At 40.4% G+C, this 24,199-nt stretch overlaps 1 protein-coding gene across 4 annotated transcripts in view; it reads left to right on the top strand.

Annotated features, from left to right (window-relative positions):
• SH3D19 (SH3 domain containing 19) overlaps positions 1 to 16,888 on the top strand; it is a 186,015-nt gene extending 169,127 nt beyond the window's left edge. For all 4 annotated transcript variants that reach the window (XM_080676150.1, XM_080676149.1, XM_080676151.1 and 1 more), the window contains 8 exons: positions 52 to 124; positions 2,462 to 2,592; positions 4,428 to 4,489; positions 6,442 to 6,644; positions 7,093 to 7,145; positions 9,407 to 9,593; positions 11,277 to 11,374; positions 14,993 to 16,888. In XM_080676150.1, coding sequence (XP_080532276.1) covers positions 52 to 124; positions 2,462 to 2,592; positions 4,428 to 4,489; positions 6,442 to 6,644; positions 7,093 to 7,145; positions 9,407 to 9,593; positions 11,277 to 11,374; positions 14,993 to 15,109 — 924 coding nt within the window. In that variant the 3' untranslated portion in view covers positions 15,110 to 16,888. The remainder of the gene's footprint in view (positions 1 to 51; positions 125 to 2,461; positions 2,593 to 4,427; positions 4,490 to 6,441; positions 6,645 to 7,092; positions 7,146 to 9,406; positions 9,594 to 11,276; positions 11,375 to 14,992) is intronic.
• Positions 16,889 to 24,199: the final 7,311 nt, after the last annotated feature.

The raw sequence follows: 24,199 nt of genomic DNA, 5'->3' as shown, positions 1-24,199 counted from the left end.
ACCCAGCATCCATCCTGAATACTACACTCACAGCCCTGTTTTCCCCTAAAGGATCCAAGCCACACTCAGAAGCCTGTGGACAGCAGTGCTCCTCATGCTGTCATTCTTCATGATTTTCCAGCAGGTAAGGACATCCTATCTAATAAGAGAGTAATATGCAAATTAACCATCACTCTGCTACACCTACCTGCCACGCCCACCAGCCAATCAGGAGCAAATATGCAAATAAACCCAACCAAGATGGCTACAACCACAGAGAGCAGGAGGGAGGCTTGGGTTTCCCCGGCAATGGAGGAAGCCAAGCTTTCCGCCTGCCCTTGCCGGCCTAGGCCTCCACTCAAAGCTACAAAGTTGCAGTGATAGAACATACATAAATCCAAACAGAAATGGCGGCAGCCACGGAGCTGGAAAGAGCAGGAGGCTAGGGTTGCCCCTGGTGATGGAGGAAGCCAAGCTTTCCACACACCCTGGCCAGCCCAGGCCTCCGCTTAAGGCTACAAAGTTTCAATTATAGAAGATATATAAATCCCCCCAAAAAATGGCTGCCTCCACAGAGCAAGCAGAAGACTTGGCTCCGCTCTAGGCTACAAAGTTTCAATTGTAGAAGATAAATAAACCCCAGATACCAGGGCCTCCGCTTGGGTTGCCAGGGGGTGTGACCGGCCTGCAAACCACCACAGGCCCCTTGCCCAGGCCGCCCCATACCCCAAGGGAACCCCCACCCTGATCCGGGACACCCTTCAGTGCAAACTAGCTGGTCCCCACCCATGCACCAGCCCTGTATCCTATCTAATAAAAGAGTAATATGCAGATTGACCATCACTCCAACACACAAGATGGCTGCCCCCATGTGGTCAAAGATCCTGCCCCCATGTGGACACAAGATGGCCACCACAAGATGGCCAGCAGGGGAGGGCAGTTGGGAGGGACCAGGCCTGCAAGGGAGGGCAGTTGTGGGCGATCAGGCCAGCAGGGGAGGGCAGTTGGGAGGGACCAGGCCTGCAAGGGAGGGCAGTTGGGGGCGATCAAGCCTGCAAGGGAGGGCAGTTAGGGGTGACCAAGCCGGCAGAGGAGGGAAGTTGGGGGCAACCAGGCCTGCAAGGAAAGGCAGTTGGGAGGAACCTAGGCCTGCAGGGGAGGGCAGTTGGGGTGGACCAGACCTGCAGGGGAGGGCAGTTAGGGGTGACCAGGTCTGCAGGGGAGGGCAGTTAGGGGTGACCAGGCCTGCAAGGGAGGGCAGTTAGGGGCAAACAGGCTGGCAGGGGAGCAGTTAGGCATCTATCAGGCTGGCAGGGGAGTGGTTAGGGGGTGATCAGGCTGGCAGGCAGAAGCGGTTAGGGGCAATCAGGAAGGCAGGCAGGCGAGCAGTTGGGAGCCAGCAGTCCTGGATTATGATAGGGATGTCCGACTGCCTGTTTAAATGGGCAGTCAGACATCCCTCAAGGGGTCCCAGATTGGAGAGGGTGCAGGCTGGGCTGAGGGACACATACCCCCGTGCACGAATTTCGTGCACCGTGCCTCTAGTTAATAATGAAGTGGTAGAGCCTTTAGAATCCAGGAGCAGGCATCCTCCTTGGGTTAATCTCTTGAGGGCCAGCCTTCTTCATTCTCTGCACAACAGAATCCTAGACTAGAGAGGTCATCTTGTCAATCATCCATCTTCAGGAATGGTCAGTTGTACTCAACCATTCCAGAAAGCTTAGCTGCATACCCTTGAGAGAGAAAGAGAGGGTGTTTCCCTACACATGAACAAACAGCAAAATACCTACCAGTTGCAAACTTTTTAACTCTTTCAAAATAGTGGGTACCAATTAATAATTATAGTGAAATTATTTCAAATTTAATAAATGAAGTTATTTTCTCCTAAGAATTGTAAAACCTACACACATAACTCAGCTATTACTTATGAGATGGAAATAAAATTTTTAAATCAACTTTTAAATATCTTTTATATCCAAGACTACAGATAAACTCCTGATTTATTTATAAGTTTATATTATCTACTTGATAGATTTTTATTTTAGTGTGAGTAAAGAGCTATAGTATTCCCTTAGTTAATATTTTGAGATTGCAATGATTTTTAAGCATGATTGAGAACAATAAGAATATTTTACATCTATAAAACCCTTTCATAGTTCAATATGTATTTAGCAAAAGGTTTATATTGACACAGTAGGAATCATTGACCAGCGCAATGTTTGTTTTTTGGGGGTATTTTTAACCTTTTCCCATCAGTCAATGCATAATAAATGTATTTAATTTGATCTTAAAAGAGGAAACTCATAACAGCAATATTAAAAAATATATATTTTTAAGTCAATTCAATTAGTATAATTTGTTCTCAGAGTTAGTAGAACATTTTGCCTTGGTGGACAGAACTAAATACTTTGTGCTCTGCTTTAATCAAATCTGCATGCAACCAGAATAATTTATCATACATAATTATAATTTTATTTTATAGAGCAAGTTGGTGATTTGAATCTCACTTCTGGAGAAATTGTTTATCTTCTGGAAAAAATAGATACAGATTGGTACAGAGGGAAATGTAGAAACCAGACTGGGGTATTTCCTGCCAACCATGTCAAAGTAATTGTAAGTGGGTCATGATTGTTTTAATTGGTCATATGTTCAGTGGGTTCTATGTAACGTGCAGTTTGGGAAAAGTAATCGGAAGCTTAGATTCTTGGGTTCCAGTTCTCTCTCTTCCATTGATTCATTTGGTGTTTGGAAAATTCAAAAAATAAAAGTTTTTTCAACTAGATAATGCTTAATTGTTAATAAATTATGGGGTTCTAGAGCTTAATTTCTAAATGCTATCTGAAATCCTAAGGTGAAAAGGCATTATAGGTCATCTGGTGAATCAGCTATTCTTGGAGGATTGGTAAGCACTTAAGAATATATGTTAATTATTTGAAAAATTTAGTAAACAAGACTCAAAAGGTACAAGATTGTTCTGAAGGAATGTTCTCTGAGCTAACAGTACCACTTTTCCTTTTCTTTGAAGTGCATTTTGTTTTTGGTTTTTTTCATTTTTTCATTCCATTTATTTCTATCATTTAGAAAAATAGACTTGGGAATACTAAAGCACTTTCATTGGAGGTAGTGGTCCATTAATGGTTTTTCACATGATAATTTCAAATCCAATTGGGAAGAATTACATTAAATTGTCAGCATTTTATGCTCCTTCACAGCCTAACTTGTAAAAGCAGACCTATATGGTCGAGCCCTATCAGTGCTAAGCCCAGGTGACTGTGAAACATGGGGATAAGATATAAAAACTACCACTTCACTTTGTAACTAAAAGAAGAGTATGTATGACTCAGTCTCTGATATAACTTACTGATACTGGAAAATATCAATAAAACTAGCTTAAATAGTTGATCATTAACAGCTATGAAAGGCGGGGGGGGGGGGGGGCGCAAATGATTTTCCATTACATCAGAGTCTTAAAAAAACACAAATATAACAGAGAACCTGTATTTTTCTAATATAAATGAGTTTGAGTCTCTTGGATTACAAAATGTGGGCTTTAAAAATTGTCCAGTATAAATATGCCCTGATTCTTTGGAAAAATCCAACCACATTCACTAAATTAATATTAAGAACAATGTTAGTTTTAGCACCCTTCATCATTTTTCTCCTACCCAATGTAACAGTACTTTAAAAAGCACAGTTACATCACTAAAATAAATTACACTGAATCTGCCACATTACTGGTTAAGTATTATTTCTAAGCCTGCAAGTTTAAAAAATTGTTTTGAAATTTTGAGCTTTTAGAATTCATTAAGAAGGGCACTGATTTATTTAATATAGATCTCAAAGACTGAATATACTATGGTCAAAAATTTTATTATAACCTAGCTTCACTGAGCCTTGTAAGTGAGGTATTATATAAAGTGCTTGCCACTTAGTTGCGCACTAGGTACTAATTCCTTCCCTATTGGTGGAAAAAAATATTCCAGAGTTATGAAAGCGGAGAGAATCCACAAGTTTTATTAAAAGGTTTTATTTTGGGGTCAGAAAGTATTGCAGAATTCTACCAACACTTTGAATAGGCATGGTAGTGGTGCCAAATGCCTGATGCCTAGTCTCTATCTTAAGTCCTCCTCATCTAAAGTTTTCAACTTAGGGGATATGGGATAGAGAAAACTCAGTCAGGGGTAGAATGATATTAATGTGCTTATTCCAGCAAATAAGAAATTGATTGGTTGGCTATTCAAGGAAGGCTGCCTCACAAGTTATGGGTGTGTGTGTTTTTAGAACCAAATTCTGGATTTCTTACCTTTGGCACCTATGGTACCACTTAATCAGTTAAACACCTCTCAAAACTTTTTAATTTCAATCATGTATTTTCTAATTACCTAGACTTAAATTATCTTATTAAATCTGAAAAGAATACAATTGTTGCCTTGATTTGTCTTTACTAGATTGATGTTCCAGAAGGAGGAAATGGGAAAAGAGAATCAGTTTCATCTCACTGTGTTAATAAGTAAGTTTTATTTGTGTTCTTTTGCACAAAATACAAAGGAGGTGACCAATCCTATATAATAAAAGCCTAACATGCAAATCAACCGAATAGTGGAACAACCGGTCGCTATGATGCACATTGACCACTAGGGGGCAGATGCTCAATGCAGGAGCTGCCCCCTGGTGGTCAGTGTGCTCCCACAGTGGGAGCGCCACTCAGCTGAACGGGATAAGCCGCTCAGAGGGCAGGTCCACAGCCGCTCTGCTGAGCAGGATGAGCGGCGCTCCCACAGCGGGCCAGTCCCTGCAGGCCACGCCCCCTCTCCCCCCAGTGCATGAATCCCGTACACCAGGCCTCTAGTTATACCATAATTACCAAGCTTAAACACATCAGATATGTGATTATTTATTCGCAGTGTGTCTTTCGATTTATGAGGAAAACTATACTTGTTTAAAAGCCATAGTGGATTAACATGTTAATGAAAATTCAACGTGCTGGTACAAGCTGACCTAAGCAACTCCTCATATCAATACAGGACATGTAGACAGCACAAGGAGTCCACCTTGCTATTTCCCACCGCCTGGCCACGGCTTGAACAGAGACAGTTTGTCATCCGGTGTAATGTATTTAATGTATTTGGGCCATCTGGTATTTATCTACCAACACATTTTTAGAAGGTTCAAAATTCTTGTCATAGAAAGTATTTAACCTTATAGAAATACGAACCCTACAAAAACAGCTAGACATTTTGTATTATTTTGTTTTTAAGAGGAGCTAGAAGAAACTAAAGGAAGAGTTAAGTTGGAAGGGTCTTCCTTTATGTCTGAAGACCTTTTCGTGAATTAATGTATCTTTCTATGCATCATTGTAACTTTTTTGTATGATTTAAAATACTGCCGCAGTGCAACTTTATGTTCCAGTTAAATGAGCAAAATAATAGACTTCACTACTTGCTGAAGACTGTAAACCTGTCTTTGAATAGGTCAGACATACATAGATGCTCCCTGAGGGCTTTAGAAAATAAATGCAAAGGTTACCACAAATAAGAAAACTCCGGATGCCACAATAGTTGAATTCTATTTCAGGTTCAAATTTTCCTCCTATTTTTAAGCTGCGTTTAATGTGTCAGCAGGTTGGATCTGAAGTGGGCTCTCACAGACCCTTGGTCCATTGACCTGACTTAAATCAGAATCTGATTGGAGCCTGTACCAACCTTTTCTCTTCAGGCATTTGCATCTCCTTAGCCTGTTGCTATTGAAGCTTCCTTTCTAACACCTCAAATGGAAGGTTTGGTATTAAATCATGCATGCCTTCTAGTAACACAGTTTTATCTCTTATTTAAAGTCAGAATTGCCGATCATTTAAGGATTGTTCTAATTCTCAGAAATTAAGCCTTTTTAAAGGAGATACAAAAATCACTTTTAAACCAACCGTGTTAGGTAAAAGATTAAGTATTACAAGATAGTATGCCAAGTTCCTGTTTTATTCGAACCTTCCAGTTTTGAAGATCATTCATCTATGTATACAACTCATGATTGATTCAACATTTATTGAGCATTGAGTCTGCCCAGCTGATGCCCATTGCTTTCTGTCATGGAAGTTTGATTTCTTGCCCTGAGATTCTTAGGGTTAGCACTCCTAAACTCAGTGCATTTATAACTGAAAGGGTTCAGACTGAGCCATGAATTACTGTGGTCCAAGAATACAAAGATGTAGAGACTGGTCATGAGACATGGCAGTGCAAACTGACCACCAGCTTATGGAATTCTGCATGTCTCTGTGACATTGACTAGACTTTATATGTGAACAGGTTCATATCTGAAAAAGTTTTTCATGGAAAAGTTTAAATTATGTCTAGTATATCGTGTTCCATAGAAAACACAGAATATTTATTGAAGGACTGAATGAAGGTTTTAAAGCATTTTGAAAAGTAGTACTCTCTAGTTTAACCCACAAATGTAATCTTTGTTCAGAGGTCCAAGATGTGGTGCTCAGTTTGAATATATTGGAGACCAGAAGGATGTGCTAAGTTTCTTGAAGGGAGAAAGTATTGTTCTTAATGAGTATGTGAATGAAGAATGGGCTGGAGGAGAACCTCGAGGCAGAACTAGGATTTCCCCCCTTAACCTTGTGGAACTCGTTGAGGATCATCCCACCTCTGGTACAAATGTTTTCAGTGAGTATAGAAAATAACACTTTTTATTATATTCTGTCTTAATTGAAATAAACTAAATAATAGGATAGTACTTGAGCTGCATAATAATCCATATTGCCATATTTTTTAAGATAGCATGAGAAATGATTTAAAAATGGTCATTTGTGTGGGATAGCTCTTATTGAAGTAATTAGAGAGCTGCTATTGGTACTTTAGGTAAATAGCAATAGCTTCATATCAGAAATGGCATATGAATAATCATAGACCTTTAAACAGAAATGGGCGAGGGCATATAACTAATGGCATCTTCCTTCACTGAACGAAAAAGGCAAAAAGCCCACAGAGGACAGTGTCTGGTCAGAATTACGAAGAGGCTGGTCTGCAATCCCAGACTTTTCACTCTCCCCTAAGGTTTTTCTCCAATACTGTATGGTCTTTACATCTGAAGTTTTGACTTTTTTTAACATAGGCACAAAGGTACCACTGAAGACCAAAAAAGAAGATTCTGGAGCAAATTCTCAGGTAGGCTGCTTGGAAAGATAACTGTAATGAAAGCTAGGTTTAAACTCTGGGAAGGATATTTAAATCATAATTATCAGGAGAGAATCTTATGAAAGCATTTTTTTCAATTCATATAGTAAATGTTTGAAATAAATACAGGGGTGGGCAAAAGTAGATTTATATTGTGAGTACACAAAACACAAAATTCTTGTATCATTATTTATTAATTATTATATTATTTGTATTACAACTGTAAACCCACTTTTGCCCACCCCTATATTTAGATGGTTAACATCTTTATTGCATATAGAGCTCATACAAATGGATTAGAAAGAAATGCAAACCCTGATAGAAAACAGGGGGAAAAGACATGATTGGAAAATAGAAGAGATAAAGAGATAGTATAAGTGGCTGATATTAAAAAATATTTAACCTTACTATTAATCAAAATGCCAGATCAACCAAAGGACTTGTATGCATGCATATAAGCCTAACCAATGGACACAGACAATAGGGGGGTGACGGCATGAGTTGCGGGTTGGGGGGACAATGGGGGATAAGGACACATATGTAATACCTTAATCAATAAAGAAAAAAATAATAAATTAAATTAAATTAAATTAAAAAATAATCAAAATGCCTTATAAAGCAACGATAAAATACCATTTAACTTATCTAGTTAACAAATATTCAATACAACTCAACACTAAACAAGTAATTATTTGAGTATTAAAAACAAGAAAGTACTGCCCAGCTGGTGTGGCTCAGTGGTTGAGCGTTGACCTGTGAACCAGGAGGTCACCAGTTCAATTCCTAGTCAGGGCATGTGCTGCAGGTTGTGAGCTGGATCCCCAGTGGGGGGCATGAAGAGGCAGCCGGTCAATGATTCTCTTTCATCACTGATGTTTCTCTCTCTCTCTCTCTCTCTCTGAAATAAATAAAAATATATATATTTTTAAAAAGTACAAATGATCTTTTAAATTTTTTTACCCTCCAAATAGGGTAAAAAAGTCATAGTAGTTTTATTATCATAGGAAAAGAAATAGAACCAACCTAAATACGATCATTAATGGTAGAATGTTCTGAGACCATGAAAAACTAGATTTATAAAATAAACGTAATGGGAAGAAAATGTTCTAGGGAACTGAATATATAGCATACAAAGACTACAAAGAAATATATTTATTAACATTCATTTGCCTCTAAGAGGTAAGATTATTGGTTGTTAGTTTTTCCCCCCTGCTTCTTTGTACATTTCTGAACTTTCCAATATTTAGGAGCATTTGTATTACTTTTAATGGGAGAGAGAAAACAATGAGTAAAATTTTTACATACTAGCCCTAGCCGGGTAGGGGTAGCTCAGCTGGTTGTTTCTTGAACATAGGGCTTCCATCCTAACTTGGCAGAGATGCCTCTTCCCAGAGCAGAACCTTCCTCTACTGTATTTGGGGTAAAAGCATTCTTGCTGGTACATTCCACCATACTATCCCACCATATTTGGGTGGTTATTCTGCCAGCCTTCGGGCTAACTACGCCTCATGAAATTAATATTGAATTAATGAAGTCCTGTGCCATGGAATCTGATAGCTTCTGAATCAAGTAAAGACCTAGGAACTAACAGTCTATTCATTCTGATCCTCCATAATTTAGAAGAGTTTCACTGGAAATTATATGCCTTCCAGAATTCTTTCATAGTGTCATAAATACTATACATGAATACTGTATGCTTTTACCTAATTTTTAAGATATAACTAATGTCATAGATCATAATTAGAAAAAAAGTTTTTGCTTAAGTATTATATATCCTTTAAAAGCAGGAAAGCCACAAATTTATCACATCTGTCATATAGAATTATATTTCAAAGATAAAAACTTATTGGAAATTTTTATTTTTGAAACTAGATAGCAACATAAAGTGTTGGGTGATTTAAAGAAAGCTTCAGGCTTTGAAATCTTATGACCCCTTAGCTTTTTCCCCACCATTTTTTAAACTCTGTAGAAATAAATCTAGATATATAAAAGCCTAAGTGACTGTTAAGACTGAACAACTGGAACAATTGGTTGACCAGTTGCTATGATGCACACTGACCACCAGGGGGCAGGCGCTCAATGTGGGGGTCGGGCCTAAACCAGCAGTCGGACATCCCCCAATGGGGTCCTGGATTGCAAGAGGGCGCAGGCCAGGCTGAGGGATCCCTCCCCCTTGTACACAAATCCATGCACCAGGCCTCTAGTTTCAAATAAAATCTTCTATTTCCTATCAAACCTCTGTTTTATAACAGGATGACAGTCTTTCTGGAGAATGGTGTGAAGCACTTCACAGTTTCACAGCGGAGACCAGTGATGACTTACCCTTCAGGAGGGGAGAACGGATCCTGATCCTCCAGCGGCTGGACTCTGACTGGTACAAGGGCAGACTGCGAGACAGGGAGGGGATCTTCCCAGCAGTCTTTGTGCGGCCCTGCCCAGGTACAACTCCGGGAAGTGGCTCTTCTCTCTAAGTGGAGCCCAAGACCTTTAAAACGATACATATTTCTTTTCCCTATGGCCAAATCAGTTTAAGTTGTTTGCCTTCATTTTAAACAGTTGATTCATAAAGTTTTGTAAGCTCTTCTTCATACCAGGTGTACCGGTTAATAATGTGGATTTTTTTCAATAGATGGAGTTACACATATGTTGATATATATGTGATTTGATATGTATGCTATTTTGTTGTTAATGACAGTAAGCTTCAAAACTTCATATGTCAAATTTGCTGAAGGTGTTAAAAATATCGAATTTCTTGATAAAAAAAGAGCATTTGTGGGAAATTTTAATTCATTACTTTATTTTGAAGAAAAGTGCTACTGAAAGTTATCATATACTTTGGGAAGCTTATGGTGAACATGCTCCATCTCAAGATACTTGTGAACGCTGGTTTAAACGCTTTAAAAGTGATGATTTTGATGTGAAAGACAAAGAACATCCAGGTCAACCAAAAAAGTTTGAAGACCAACAATTACAAGCATTATTGGATGAAGATGCATGTCAAACTCAAAAACAACTTGCGGAAAGATTAAACGTTGCTCAGCAAATAATTTCCGATCATTTACAAGCAATGGGAAAGGTTTTAAAGGAAGGAAAATGGGTGCCACATCAACTGAACGAAAGACAAATGGAAAACCGAAAATCTTCAGTACAATGTTGCTTCAACGACACAAAAGTCTTTTTTGCATCGAATTGTGACTGGCAATGAAAAGTGGATTTATTTTGAGAATCCCAAATGCACAAAATCATGGGTTGATACAGGTCAACCATCAACACCGACTGCAAGGCCAAATCGCTTCTGAAAGAAGACAATGCTCTGCATTTAGTGGGATCAGGAAGGTGTGGTGTATTATGAGCTTCTAAAACCAGGTGAAACCCTTAATACTGATCGCTACCAACAACAAATAATCAATTTGGACCATGCTTTGATCATGAAACAACCAGAAAGTGCCAGAAGACACGGCAAAGTAATTTTGTTTCATGATGACACACCATCACACACTTCAAAACCAGTTAAAGACACATTGAAAGATCTTGCCTGGGAAGTATTAACCCACCCGCTGTATTCACCAGACCTTGCTCCTTCAGATGACCACTTGTTCTGATTGATGGCACATGCACTTTCTGAGCAGCACTTCAAAATGTACAAAGAAGTGGAAAATTGGGTCTCTGAATGGTTTGCCTCAAAACAAGAAAAGTTCTATTGGGAAGGTATCCACAAATTACCTGAAAGATGGGGAAATGTGTAGCTAGCGATGGATGTTACTTTGACTAAAGCACTTTTGATGTTTCTCTTGAAATTATTGTGTTTTCTTTTATTACAAAATCCGCATTATTAACCAGTACACCTGGTACTTCATACTTTGCTCGAGTTATAGGGGAAATAAGATAAAAATGCCATCACTTGATAATGGCCAATTTTCTATACTTTTTTTAGAAACATAAAAATATATTTCTATAATATATTTCTATAATTTTTTCCTGCTAAGAGAACATCCTTCATCTTTTTGCAAGTTAAATAAATTCAAAATTAATTGAAAATATTTTGTCCTGGGGATAACAAGGAGGTTTCTTAAAATGTTAGATTTGTGTTTTAGTATGTTCTGTATTTTGGTGTTTCCACAGCTGACATGAAAAGTATGTCTCCTTTAGCACTGAAGGGGAGGAAGGCCAAAGCCTTGTATGATTTCCATGGGGACAATGAAGATGAGCTTTCCTTCAAGGTCAGAACATGCATTTTTAGTTCCTGTATTAAGCAACTATAAATTTTGAAATATCTTCCATTGAAGGATGGAACATCTGGGTGGCATATTGACCATTTGCCAAGAATGAACATCTCATGCCCTAAATCTAAAGAACAAGATTAGGCAAATATTAGCAAGGCATTTAGATACTCAAATAAAACTGAATTGGCTTGATAGCCCCACAATCACCAAACGAATTCCTTATTCGTAGGCCTTGTAACATTAGATTTTAGTAATACTGGAGTTTTCATTGGTAGCCCTAGTAAAGGATGGTTCTCTACATGGCCATTGTTGCCTGCTATTGTCATATCTATCAAATCAATGGGGAAGTCAGGTACCTGTTGCAATTGGCCACTGCACCAGGGCCTCATAAGACACTGAGTGAGTCTTGTCCAGAAAGACACAGGCCAGGAAATGATCCCAAAAAGTTAAGCTACTTTGCCAAGGGTTGTTTTGGTTTTTTTGTTTTGTTTTTTTAGAAAATTACAATTTAATCTTACTTCATCAAAGAAGTGCCTCTTTTTTTTTTTTTTTTTTTAAGTAAAAACAAAATATTTTCATGATCCTGTTTCCCCAGTCCATAGTTGGACCATTGTCAGAGGAAAGCCACCTTGGTAATACTTTGGGACTGTGCCAGAGGAAGAAGGGTAAGGTTAGTTAGTAGTCATTGCTCTCAGAAGAGCCTGTGTCAGACAGCGGCAAATTTTCCATCATTGGAGATATTTAGAGAGCTAAGATGCCACAGAAAGAATGAAAGCATCAAGGAGTGATTGGACAAGATGTGTTTTAAAACAATGGGTGCCCAAACAAGATTTTCACCTGTCTATAACAAAATGAGGAAAACTAGGTGATACTGGGTATGTGCAGGCTTTTGGGGAGTTGGGGTAAAAGGGGTATGCTGAGATATGTCAGTTATAAGGATGTTAACTTTCCTATTTTGTAATAAAGTATTCCTTCTGAGAATTTCTTTTATTTTTTTCATATTAAAATGTCATTTCTATGATAAATATTGTTAGTAAATGATAGATATTTCTTATGCAAAATTATGATTCGGTAACCCTATATCTATCTATCTACTTATTTATTCCTAAAATTTCTTGGTTCTTAAAATCCAAATGTTTGGAAGCTAAGTTCTGTTGCCCCAGTAGCTCAAAATTCATTCCTTTTGTCTGTACATAGACTGTTACTTCAAGTAAACAATCTAGATTCAAAATTTTTGGATGTTATTTTGGCATTCATTTAAATTATGGCATATCAATAACAATTCACAGTATCTTTCAGCAAATAGGTGGTCACTCTGGCCAGTGTTGCCCAGTGGTTAGAGTGTCAGCCCACATAACAAAGGGCACGAGTTCCATTCCAGTCAAGGGCGCATATCTGGGTTGCAAGGTCATCCCCAGCCCTGGTCAGGGCGCCTGTGGGAGGCACCAATCCATGTGTCTCTTTCACATCCATGTTTCTCTCTCTCTCTTTCTTCCCTTCCCTCCCTCCCTTCCACTCTCTCTAAAAATTAATAGAAAAATATCATTGGATGAGGATTAACAAACAAACAAAAAAGGAAGAAAATAGGTGGTCATTGTTTTACAATCTAAGCAAGATAGTTCTAGAGGTTTGAGTTAAGGCAGTGGTCGGCAAACTCATTAGTCAACAGAGCCAAATATCAACAGTACAATGATTGAAATTTCTTTTGAGAGCCAAATTTTTTAAACTTAAACTTCTTCTAATGCCACTTCTTCAAAATAGACTCACCCAGACCGTGGTATTTTGTGGAAGAGCCACACTCAAGGGGCCAAAGAGCCGCATGTGGCTCGCGAGCCGCAGTTTGCTGACCACTGAGTTAAGGGATTCTGCACTGCCTTCAGTATTGACCATTAATATTTTAATAAATATCCACAAAATATTTGTAGATAAAGCTTTTTTAAAAGTGTGCTAGCCGCCAAAACCAGTTTGGCTCAGTGGATAGAGCGTCGGCCTGCGGACTGAAGGGTCCCGGGTTCGATTCCGGTCAAGGGCATGTACCTTGGTTGCAGGCACATCCCCAGTGGGAGGTGTGCAGGAGGCAGCTGATCAATGTTTCTCTCTCATCGATGTTTCTAACTCTCTATCCCTCTCCCTTCCTCTCTGTAAAATACCAATAAAATATTTTTTTTTTTAAAGTGTGCTAGCCATCAGAAAATTGCCATACTATGTATATATGGAACAGAGCTAAGAAAAATAGTTTTAATCAGCCATTATGTTATAATTTAGGGACCGGAAGGAACTTTTTATAATAGAAACTTTGAGTAGCCGGAAGTTTTACAGATTTTAGCAGAGTAAAGTAAATTAATGACATTTGATAGTCAGAATTTTTCCTTTCCATTTTCCATAAGGAAAGGCCTTAAACCATTTTTCCAGAGGGCTATGTACTAGGGCTACAAGTAAATCCATTTAGCCTGATAATCTTCAAGTAGCCAGGGTCATTTTGGACCATTATAGAATCTTAAACCCAGATTCTAAGAAATGGTTAGAAACAATAAAGAACAAAATAGTTCCAGGAGATAATTTCAAAAATTATGTCATCCATTGAGGAGTTATAATTTACACATGAATAAGATACATAGTCCCTTTGACTGTGCTGATGAGAATAAATCAGTGTTCTGGGTCAGTGAAGCTCTTTAAGACAGGAAAGAATGCAAATTTGCTATTGAGGCCAGGGAGGATGGAATAAACCAAATGGCGGAGAATACCATTATGTGGAAGAGTAAATGTACAGTACAAAATGCTCAGGATGTGGGAAAAAGACAATTACAGTAAAAGCCTTTCTAAGTGAAGAGTCCGCTGTGAAATGTGGTGGCCATGTTGCCTGATGGTTAGCAATAAGGGCCCTGAAATCACACCAGATGTGAGTCATGTCCCTACCACTAACTAACTGGACATGGGACACTGAGCAAATTACTTAATCTCTCTGAGTTTAAATTTCCTTTTCTTTAAATTAAGGAAACCTGTACAAATATCTCTCTAGGACTGCTCTGTTGTGTATGTGAATTAATTTCTATAAAGTACATAAAATAGGACAAGACATACAGAGTAAGCACATGGCTCACTCATCTCCAAGGCTTTGCTTACATGTCACCTTCAATGGGGCCTTCCCCCGCTGCTCTGATGAGATAGCAACCAACCCCACACTTTCTTTCTCTGCCAGCTTATTTATTTGTCTCCCCACTCTAGAATAACAGTGTCTGAAACATAGTGGGTGCTGAATAAATAATTGTTAGATGGGGAGTGAGGGGTGTGTGTGTGTGCATATACATATATATATGCATATATATAATATTGTTAGTAAATTATATACACACACAAATACATATATATGATAGCTGGTATTGTTATTTATCAAAGAAGAATTTAAATTAGGAGTGAATTTAGGGGGCACAAAATACAGCAGAAAAATAAAAGGGCAACAAGGGTGACAATGGCAAAGGAATGGCATCATTAGGTATAGATTATCTTTGTGGTATATCATTTAATCCTGTCGGCAAGTCAGAGAATACATGCCTCTCCAGATACTGCCTAGCATGCAGAAACTAATAATTATTTCCAATTCCTGTCTTCTTACAGGCTGGAGATACAATTACAGAGTTGGAATCTGTAGACGATGACTGGATGAGTGGAGAACTAATGGGAAAATCTGGAATATTTCCCAAAAACTATGTTCAGGTTTTACAAGTTGGCTAAAGGTGAAGCTTGACTGTGTCCCTTGGCACAAGAACTATCACTTCGACTATCAGATATGGTTTTTTTGCACTATTTTTTAAACTGAAAGAAATATCTATGCTGTAATGGTACACTAGAATTTTCTGAAAGCAAAAAATGTCTGGATTTCATCACAGTAGAAACGTACACATGAAAACCAATGAGCAAGTATTCTACCAAGGAAAACATCAGCAGGATGAGCAAGACAGTTAAACACTCCCCCTGGGAAAGTGCCTGGTGACATGGCAGCACGAGGAGCCCTACACGCAAAAGCTGTGCCTCGACATCTATTTTCATCATCAAAAGTCAATTAAACATGCTGCTTCTTTTACTTTAGTTTAAAAAGAGGACAGTCAATATTCTACATGCTGTAACCATCAAGACATGGTTGGTAATCTAAATTTCATTTGTGATATTCAAATTAATTCTAACAGCTTGAGCGCATTTTCCTTATTATCAGGGCAAATCCTTGCTTCAGGAGGGGTTAGTTATTAACTAGTTGGAGCCTGTGTAAGAACGTGGTGAATCAGCTCATGCTCACCAAATGCTTCTGGTGTTAATAAGTATTTCCCCTTTGTCCAAGAATTTGAAGGGCGTTAAAATTTGAAGCATCTTAGTTAAATGAACCAAAACCATCCTGAGATGCCTTGCTAATATGACTAACCCTTCCACATACTTGCTGTACTTACTTCTTTCCTCCATTTATACTTTATACAGGGTTGTTATAAAGCACATTTTCTGAATCTGCAATCATTCTTTTGACAATTACTGGTACCCAAAGAAAAATTCATTTTCTTTGTGTTACCCCAGTAATATATAAAAGCTGTGTCTTGTTATAGTGATACATTATGAATCACATTATCTCAAATACAGAGTAACTGTTAAGATGAAAAACAATGCCAAGCCCCACAGCTCATTCTTCCCAATATAACCAAATGAAAAATAATTTAAGAAGACTGAAGGCTGATACTTTTTTGTTTTTGTTTTTTTCCCCAGCTCATCCCTTCACAATTATTAGAGTAAATAAAAAATAAAAATTTTAAAAAACACACTTTCCTGCTATATCCACTGTTATGCATGTCAAGCTTAAGATAAAAGCAGTTCTTTATGCGACTGAATCAATTACAGTTTATGGGCTAAAGCCAAATAGGTTAAAGACAATCTTCCAAACAGATCAATGGAATAGAATTTCATTGGAAATGTGAAACACTTTCCCAACAATGTTCATGACTCTCTTCGATTTTTAAGAAGAATTTCAAATACAGGGCCACTTTTTAGCTTTTATTATTATTTCCCATTGTCCAAAAAGTTAGGCAGCTAATGGTCAAACATGAGATGGTGTTCTCTAAGGGAAGAGTTATTTACTTCGTCTTTGATTAAAAGTCATCTGCCAGTTATGTGGTTATAATTGATATGGGGGCTATTTCTTCTACATGTTTTGGGTAAAGAAGACAATACAAAGAAAACTCGTGTCAAATTTTACTCAAGTAATTTCAAGAGAAGTGGGACTTAAAGCATTATCCCAGTTAAATTCCCGTTTGCAGCCAGCTGTATATTAAGAAGTAGGGTGTGTATCTGGAAAAGGACATGAGGTATACATATTTGCCGGTGTAATTTTAACATCTTACATTAAAAATCATGGAAACTTAGCTTTATTGGAGAAAAATATCCTTTTAAATTTTGGCAGTCAGCAGAATGATAAGTGCAATAGTTGTAAATCTACTTGACATTATAATAAACTTAACTTTTCAAAGTCCTTTTCTCAGACTAGACTATTTTTTGAGAATGGAAATGGTATCTTCTCCTTATGACTCCAGCCCTTGGCTCAATATAATATCAGTAAAGGTTAATTGTTTAGATGGATGGGGAACTTATATAGCAATACCATCTTGGATACACTGAGATCTAATATCTTTCCTCCTTAATTTGTTGACAAAAATCTTTATTGAAACAAAAATTTGCAGTTTTTATGTAATTTCACTTTGTCATGCTACAGTTTTTGCTTGTCATTTATTATTCACTCAAGTGACAAGACAAAATGTAGCTTGGTACAGGTTTTCATAGATACTTTCTTATTCTGTATATTGATTCAGCATAATTTTATAATTTGTGAATTTCATAGGGGAAAAATAAGAATGTATTATTTTTCCTTTTGGGAATTTTAAGTGAAAAACTTGATATTGTTCATCCAAGCCTCCTCCAAGTACAATCTCCAAAACCTTTTTTTTTTAATTTTTATTAAAACTAGAGAACTCACTTAACATATTCTTCTTACCCTTTGATTACCACTTATACTTTAATGGTAAACACAAAAAGACAGATTTCATTAAAAGATGCCCTTGCTGCCCTGACGGGTTTGGCTCAGTGGATAGAGTGTCGGCCTGCGGACTCAAGGGTCCCAGGTTCGATTCCAGTCAAGGGCATGTACCTTGGTTGCGGGCACATCCCCAGTAGGAGGTGTGCAAGAGGCAGCTGATCGATGTTTCTCTCTCATCGATGTTTCTAACTCTCTATCCCTCTCCCTTCCTCTCTGTAAAAAATCAATAAAATATATTAAAAAAAAAAAAAAGATGCCCTTGCTTACATAGCTGGAGGGGTAATATAATCTTTCATTGTGTTCATGGAAATCACAGGTTTTGAATACAATCTGAAACATTCCAAGAATCAGTGCATTCATCATCATTATTAGAACTAGTATTTTTTTAAATTTTCTTTTTATATAGAGTTTTTATACATCAATATTAATAATTACTTCATTTTTATTCAGTATCTTAGGTTTAAGTAAATATACCTAAAAAAATACTGATGGCTATATGGGCATAGTATAATGAAATATTTGGTAGTCGTTAATGATTTATTCCTTTTAATTTTTTAAAAATATATTTTATTGATTTTCTTACAGAGAGGAAGGGAGAGGGATAGAGAGTTAGAAACATCGATGAGAGAGAAACATCGATCAGCTGCCTCCTGCACGCCCCCTACTGGGGATGTGCCCGCAACCAAGGTACATGCCCTTGACCTGAATCGAACCTGGGACCCTTCAGTCTGCAGGCCGACGCTCTATCCACCGAGCCAAACTGGGTAGGGCGATTTATTCCTTTTAATTAATGTCAGATGCATATGGGCCATGCACATGACTTATAATTCATTGCCATTTTGAATGCCATTGAATGAACTCTAAACAGTGAATTTTTCCAGAATAGGAAATCATTTTCTAACCTATGCCTTTTTACTTCACTGTAATTATAGAGGGGGGGAAAAAATACAAAGCCTATCTCAGAACAACAGCACCATCTAGGGGCCTCTCACCTAATGGCAAGTTCATCCTGTTACACACCACAGAGGAGAGCCTGCAGACCAGAGCTAGACCTGCAGAGGTTAAATGATTTGCCTAAAGCCATACAGGTCATGGCAGAACCTAAAGCAAAACCTAGCTCCACTGATTTACCAATTCAGTACTTTATCCATTTGTTGTGCTGAAGTGGTACATTTCTCTTTAGCAGTTAAACAAGTATAGTTGATCTGTTTTATTGGCCTGCACAACTTTAACTTCTTAGATATAATAGGACTAGAACAAGTTACAATGAATAAATTAATGCCTTGAATTTCATTCAAGAACATTCCTGCTCAGCTTCTTAGTTCTATGTTGACAGTTTATATTTACACTAGAGGCCCGGTGCACAGATTCATGCACCGGTAGGATCCCTTAGCCTGGCCTGAGCCCTCGCATAATCTGGGACCCCGTTGGGGGATGTTGGACTGCCAGTTTCGGCCCTGTGGGGATCAGGCCGAAACAGGCAGTCCGACATCCCCTGAGGGATGTAGTAGTACTTGAAGCAGCAGGCATCAGGGGGGGAGCTCAAGCCCAGGCCGGGCGCCACGCTGCTCCTGCTCATCCCGGCCCCGCTGTACCTGACACCACCACCACTCAGTAGCACTGCTGTGGAGGCGGGAGAGGCTGATGCTGCTGCAGCTGCAATTGCCAGCCGTGAGCCCAGCGTCTGGCACCCATCAGTCAGCTGAGCAACACTCCCACTGTGGGAGTTCACTGACCACCAGGGGGCAACTCCTGCGTTGAGCGTCTGCCCCCTGGTGGTCAGTGCACGTCACAGCAACTAGTCGACCAGTCATTTGGTCATTTGGTTGCTTAGGCTTTTATATATATACATACTAGAGGCCCGGTGCACGAAATTCGTGCACAGGGGGTGGTCCCTCAGCTCAGCCTGCACCCTCTCCCATCTGGGACCCCTCGAGGGATGTCTGACTGCCCGTTTAGGCCCGATCCCAACGGGCAGTCAGACATCCCTATCACAATCCAGGACTGCTGGCTCCCAACTGCTCGCCTGCCTGCCTTCCTGATTGCCCCTAACCGCTTCTGCCTGCCAGCCTGATCACCCCCTAACCACTCCCCTGCCAGCCTGATTGATGCCTAACTGCTCCCCTGACAGCCTGTTTGCCCCTAACTGCCCTCCCCTGCAGGCCTGGTTACCCCTAACTGCCCTCCCCTGCAGGCCTGGTACCCCCCAACTGCTCTCCCCTGCAGGCCTGGGTCCCCCCAACTGGCCTTCCCTGCAGACCCAGTCACCCCCAACTTTCCTCCTCTGCCGCCCTGGTCACCCTTAACTGCCCTCCCAAGCAGGCTTGATGGCCCCCAACTGCCCTCTCTTGCAGGCCTAGTCCCTCCCAACTGCCCTCCCCTGCTGGCCTGATCACCCACAACTGCCCTCCCTTGCAGGCCTGGTCCCTCCCAACTGCCCTCCCCTGCTGGCTATCTTGTGGTGGCCATCTTGTGTCCACATGGGGGCAGGATCTTTGACCACATGGGGGCAGCCATCTTGTGTGTTGGAGTGATGGTCAATCTGCATATTACTCTTTTATTAGATAGGATAGAGGCCTGGTGCACGGGTGGGGGCCAGCTGGTTTGCCCTAAAGATTGTCCCGGATCAGGGTGGGGGTTCCCTTGGGGTGTGAGGCGGCCTGGGCGAGGGGCCTGTGGTGGTTTGCAGGCCGGCCACGCCCCCCGGCGACCCGAGCAGAGGACCTGGGATCTGGGATTTATTTATCTTCTACAATTAAAACTGTGTAGCCTGGAGTGGAGCCAAGCCTTCTGCTAGCTCTGTGGCGGCAGCCATTTCTGTTGGGATTTATGTATCTTCTATAATTGAAATTTTGTAGCCTTAAGCAGAGGCCAAAGCAGGCCAGGGCTGCAGAAGCTTGGCTTCCTCCATCGCCGCAGGCAACCCTAGCCTCCTGCTCTCTCCAGCTCCGTGGCTGCTGCCATTTCTGTTGGGATTTATCTTCTATAATTGAAACTTTGTAGCCTTGAGTGGAGGCCTAGGCCGGCAAGGGCAGGCGGAAAGCTTGGCTTCCTCCATCGCCAGGGAAACCCAAGCCTCCCTCCTGCTCTCTGTGGCTGCAGCCATCTTGTTTGGGTTCATTTGCATATTCCCTCCTGATTGGCTGGTGGGCGTGGCTTGTGGGTATAGTGGAGGTATGGTCAATTTGCATATTACTCTTTTATTAGATAGGATTACCTAGAAAATCAAACATGCCCCACTGGCATGGCTATGTTTGAGGGTCAACCTGTAAACCAAGAGGTCACAGTTTGATTCCCAGTCAGGGCACATGCCCAGGTTGTGGGCTAGATCACCAATGCGGGGGGATGTGCAGGAGGTAGCTGATCATTGATGTTTCTTTCCTTTTTTTTTTTTTGGTTAATCTTACCTGAGGCTATTTTCCATTGATTTTAGAGAGTGGGGGTGGGGGGGAGACACATGGAGAGAAACATCGATGTGAAACACACATCGATTGGTTGTCTCCTGCAGATGCCCCAACTAGGGCCAGAGAGATCGAGTCTGCAACCCAGGTATGTGCCCTTGACCAGAATTGAACCCACAACCCCTGTCAGAGGGCTGATGCTCTAACCACTGAGCAACTGGCTAGGGCCATCATTGATGTTTCTCTCTCTTCCTCTCTAAAATCAATTAAAGAGCTGCCCATTGTCCAAAGTGACTATACCATTTTATACCTCACTGTTAATGTTTCAGTTCGTTACTCTATATCCTTACCAACATTTTGTCAATTCTATTTGTATTGTCAGTTTCCACCACTGTGGTTATATTTTCATACAACACAATTACAGTACTGCAAAAAACTTCTAAGAGCTAATGACACCTGCAGTAATTCTGACTTCATGTTCTTAGTAAAAGGAAGCTACCCTTCATAGCTTTCACACTTACATTGCTTCACATTATATCCAGTAAAGAATTACCCATTAAATTGGTATGACTGGAATTATATAAATTTAAAATTAATGACTGGTTGTTTCCTCTTTAATAAATCATATTTTTTAAAAATATTTTGATTTCAGAGAGAGGGAGAAGTAGAAATGTCAGAGATGAAAATCATTGATCAGCTGCCTCCTGTACACCCCCCACTAGGAACTGAGCCAGCAACCCAGGCATGTGTCCTGACTGGCAACCAATCATGACTTCTTGGTTCATAAGTCAACACTCAACCACTGAGAAATACTGGCTGGGGAAGAAATCATGAGTGCCCACCTCAGCAGCATGTATATTATTTTTTAAAAGTCATTTTACATACATGCCGAAATGTTTTTTCAAAATAATTGGAGAGGGTGTGTCAGGAAATGGGCCGTTTGGACATTTTATCCAACATAAGCTTAAAAAGTCAGCCTGCCAGTTTCATGGATGCTGGCAAGACACGAGACTCAAAAAGGGCTTTATTACTCATTGCAAAAGCAGTAATCAGAGCTTCAAGCTCATTTGTTTCCCTTCCCCTCAAGTCCCACAGAAGTGATGCAAAGGGTCAATCACAGTGGGTTGCATTACAGAAGAGGTACACTAAGATTTACCACTATTAAGTGGAAACAAGTCTGCTCTTTTTCCAGAGGGAGACATTACCTCATCCCTCAAGGTTTCTCATGTGGACACAAATACAACCCTGAGAAATAGCCCAGATAAAGAGCAGTCAGAGAACTGTAGTCTTGGAATACCCAACAAGAGCATGCAGGGACACAGGATCTATAGTTGACTGCTACTCACAATTTACTTCTTTGCATGACACATTCTTAGCCAAACTAGGATCCTATATAATAAAAGCCTAACATGCAAATTGTCCCCTCAGGCAGTCGTTCAACCTGGAGTTTGACAGCTTGCTATGATGTGCACTGACCACCAGGGGGCGGCGCCAAACATGGCAGTCTGCAATGTGCTGCAACCTCTTGCCAGCTACCTGAGGGCAGGGGTGATGGGGACAGAGGTGCAGGGTGTCTGCCAAGCTTGCTCGCACTCTCCCTACTACCCTCTCCCAGGACACTAGGGCTCACTCGCCAGGGAAGCCCCCACACTAAAGTGCCGGGCACCCATGAGGAGCCTACCACGCACCCACACAGCCTCTTCTGGGTGAGCCGGTCTGCAGCCCCCAGGACCACAGGGGCCTGCCGGGCTCCCTGTGGGTTTGTGCAGGAGCCAGTCTGCAACGTTGGCCAGGAGAGAGCACGCTGCCCAACCAGCTTCCATGTGAGGCCACTGGGCAACCCAGAGGCCCGCGCTGCACCCTGGCCCGCAAGGGGCCCAGAGGTCAACTGGGACCTGCCCTTCCACACCAGATGCTTGTGCTTCGATTGGCGGCCAGGCCTAGGGGCCACACCTATGCACAGATTTTGTACACTGGGCCTCTAATTTTTACACATGCTCCCCCATCAGCCACTGATTAACAAGGTTATAATCTCATACGTTAAAGCTATTATCTATTAAGATTCAAAGTAACAGATATAGCCAACTTGTAGCATTGACCTCATTCTCTTCAGATTCCCAGACTGTGAATAAGTCCAAGGGGGTGGAGGAACAGTAGGTCTTAAGTTGCCCCTATGTATTCTAAGCCCAGACTATTCATTACTAGCGAGTTTAAACTGACCTGCTAATTCTTGGAGTTGTCAATAGAGGCAATAGATGGGCTAAAAACTCTCCAGAGGTAGAGGCATCTTGTGACCCATTTTCCCCCACATAAGGGCACAGGTCACTTTCAGTTGAGTACTGGTAAATGTCCAAGGACTAAACCTAGGTCTGAGAATGAACTAGCAAAGGAGTAGCCAGTAATGTGAGAAAAACTTAAGAGGTGAGATTTTGAAGGACAGTTACAAACTGGAGGTTATCAACTACCAAATATCACTTAATAGAGGTCAAGCCAAGTAAAATGAAAGGCCAAGAATGAACCACTGGACTTAGCAACAAAGGCAATGGTATCTTGACAGCAACAGTTTCCTTAGAGTGGTGTGGAAGAGAGCCCAATTGCAGCAGATTCAAGAAAAAAGTAGATACAAAGAGCATGGTTAACTCTTGGCTTTGCTGTAAGGGATACTTACAAAGGTGAGAATTGCTGTAGCAACGAGCTTAATTAAGCAGGAGGAAGGGAAATCCAACACTCAAGTGGGATAGTTGTCCAAAAAATTCAGTAAGGCAGAAAACGTGAACACACCCATTAATGGCAAGGTGGAAGTCACGGGAATCATCTGAGTGCAAATAAGAGATTTAAAAAAAGGAAGGGGTACAGAAAAGACTGAGTGGAGGAGTAACTACTGAAGAGTGGACTACATGAAATGGCCACTTATTAATACACCAGTAATCAATTTCTCTAGCCGAGTTCAGCTTCACAGTGCACGTGCACAGTGGGGCATTTTAAAGCTTCAGGAAAGAGAGAGCATTTGGGTTTAAAAACAAAAAACTAAAGCCAATTGGCTCTTTGCATTAGTCAGTCTGTCACAGAGGTTCTCAAAGTGGTCCTGGGCATCAGCATTACATGAAAGCTTCAGGAGTCCAGGGGCAGGGCCCTGCAACATTTTAACAAGCTTTCCAGATGGTTTTAAAACCATCAAAACTTAAGCCATATTAAGAAACGGTTTTCTTTTATTAGCCATCTCTAACACCTCCAGATAACTACAGCTTAAAATAATCACTATCCTTTCTCAGCTACTTAGAGAAATAGATAAAATCCACACAACAGCACAGAAAAATTCACATTGCTATCAATTCAGAACATAAGTCACCAAGC

The sequence above is a fragment of the Plecotus auritus genome (assembly GCF_963455305.1).
Source record: "Plecotus auritus genome assembly, chromosome: 6".
Taxonomy (NCBI): domain Eukaryota; kingdom Metazoa; phylum Chordata; class Mammalia; order Chiroptera; family Vespertilionidae; genus Plecotus; species Plecotus auritus.
This window is presented reverse-complemented; position numbering and strand designations above follow the sequence as displayed.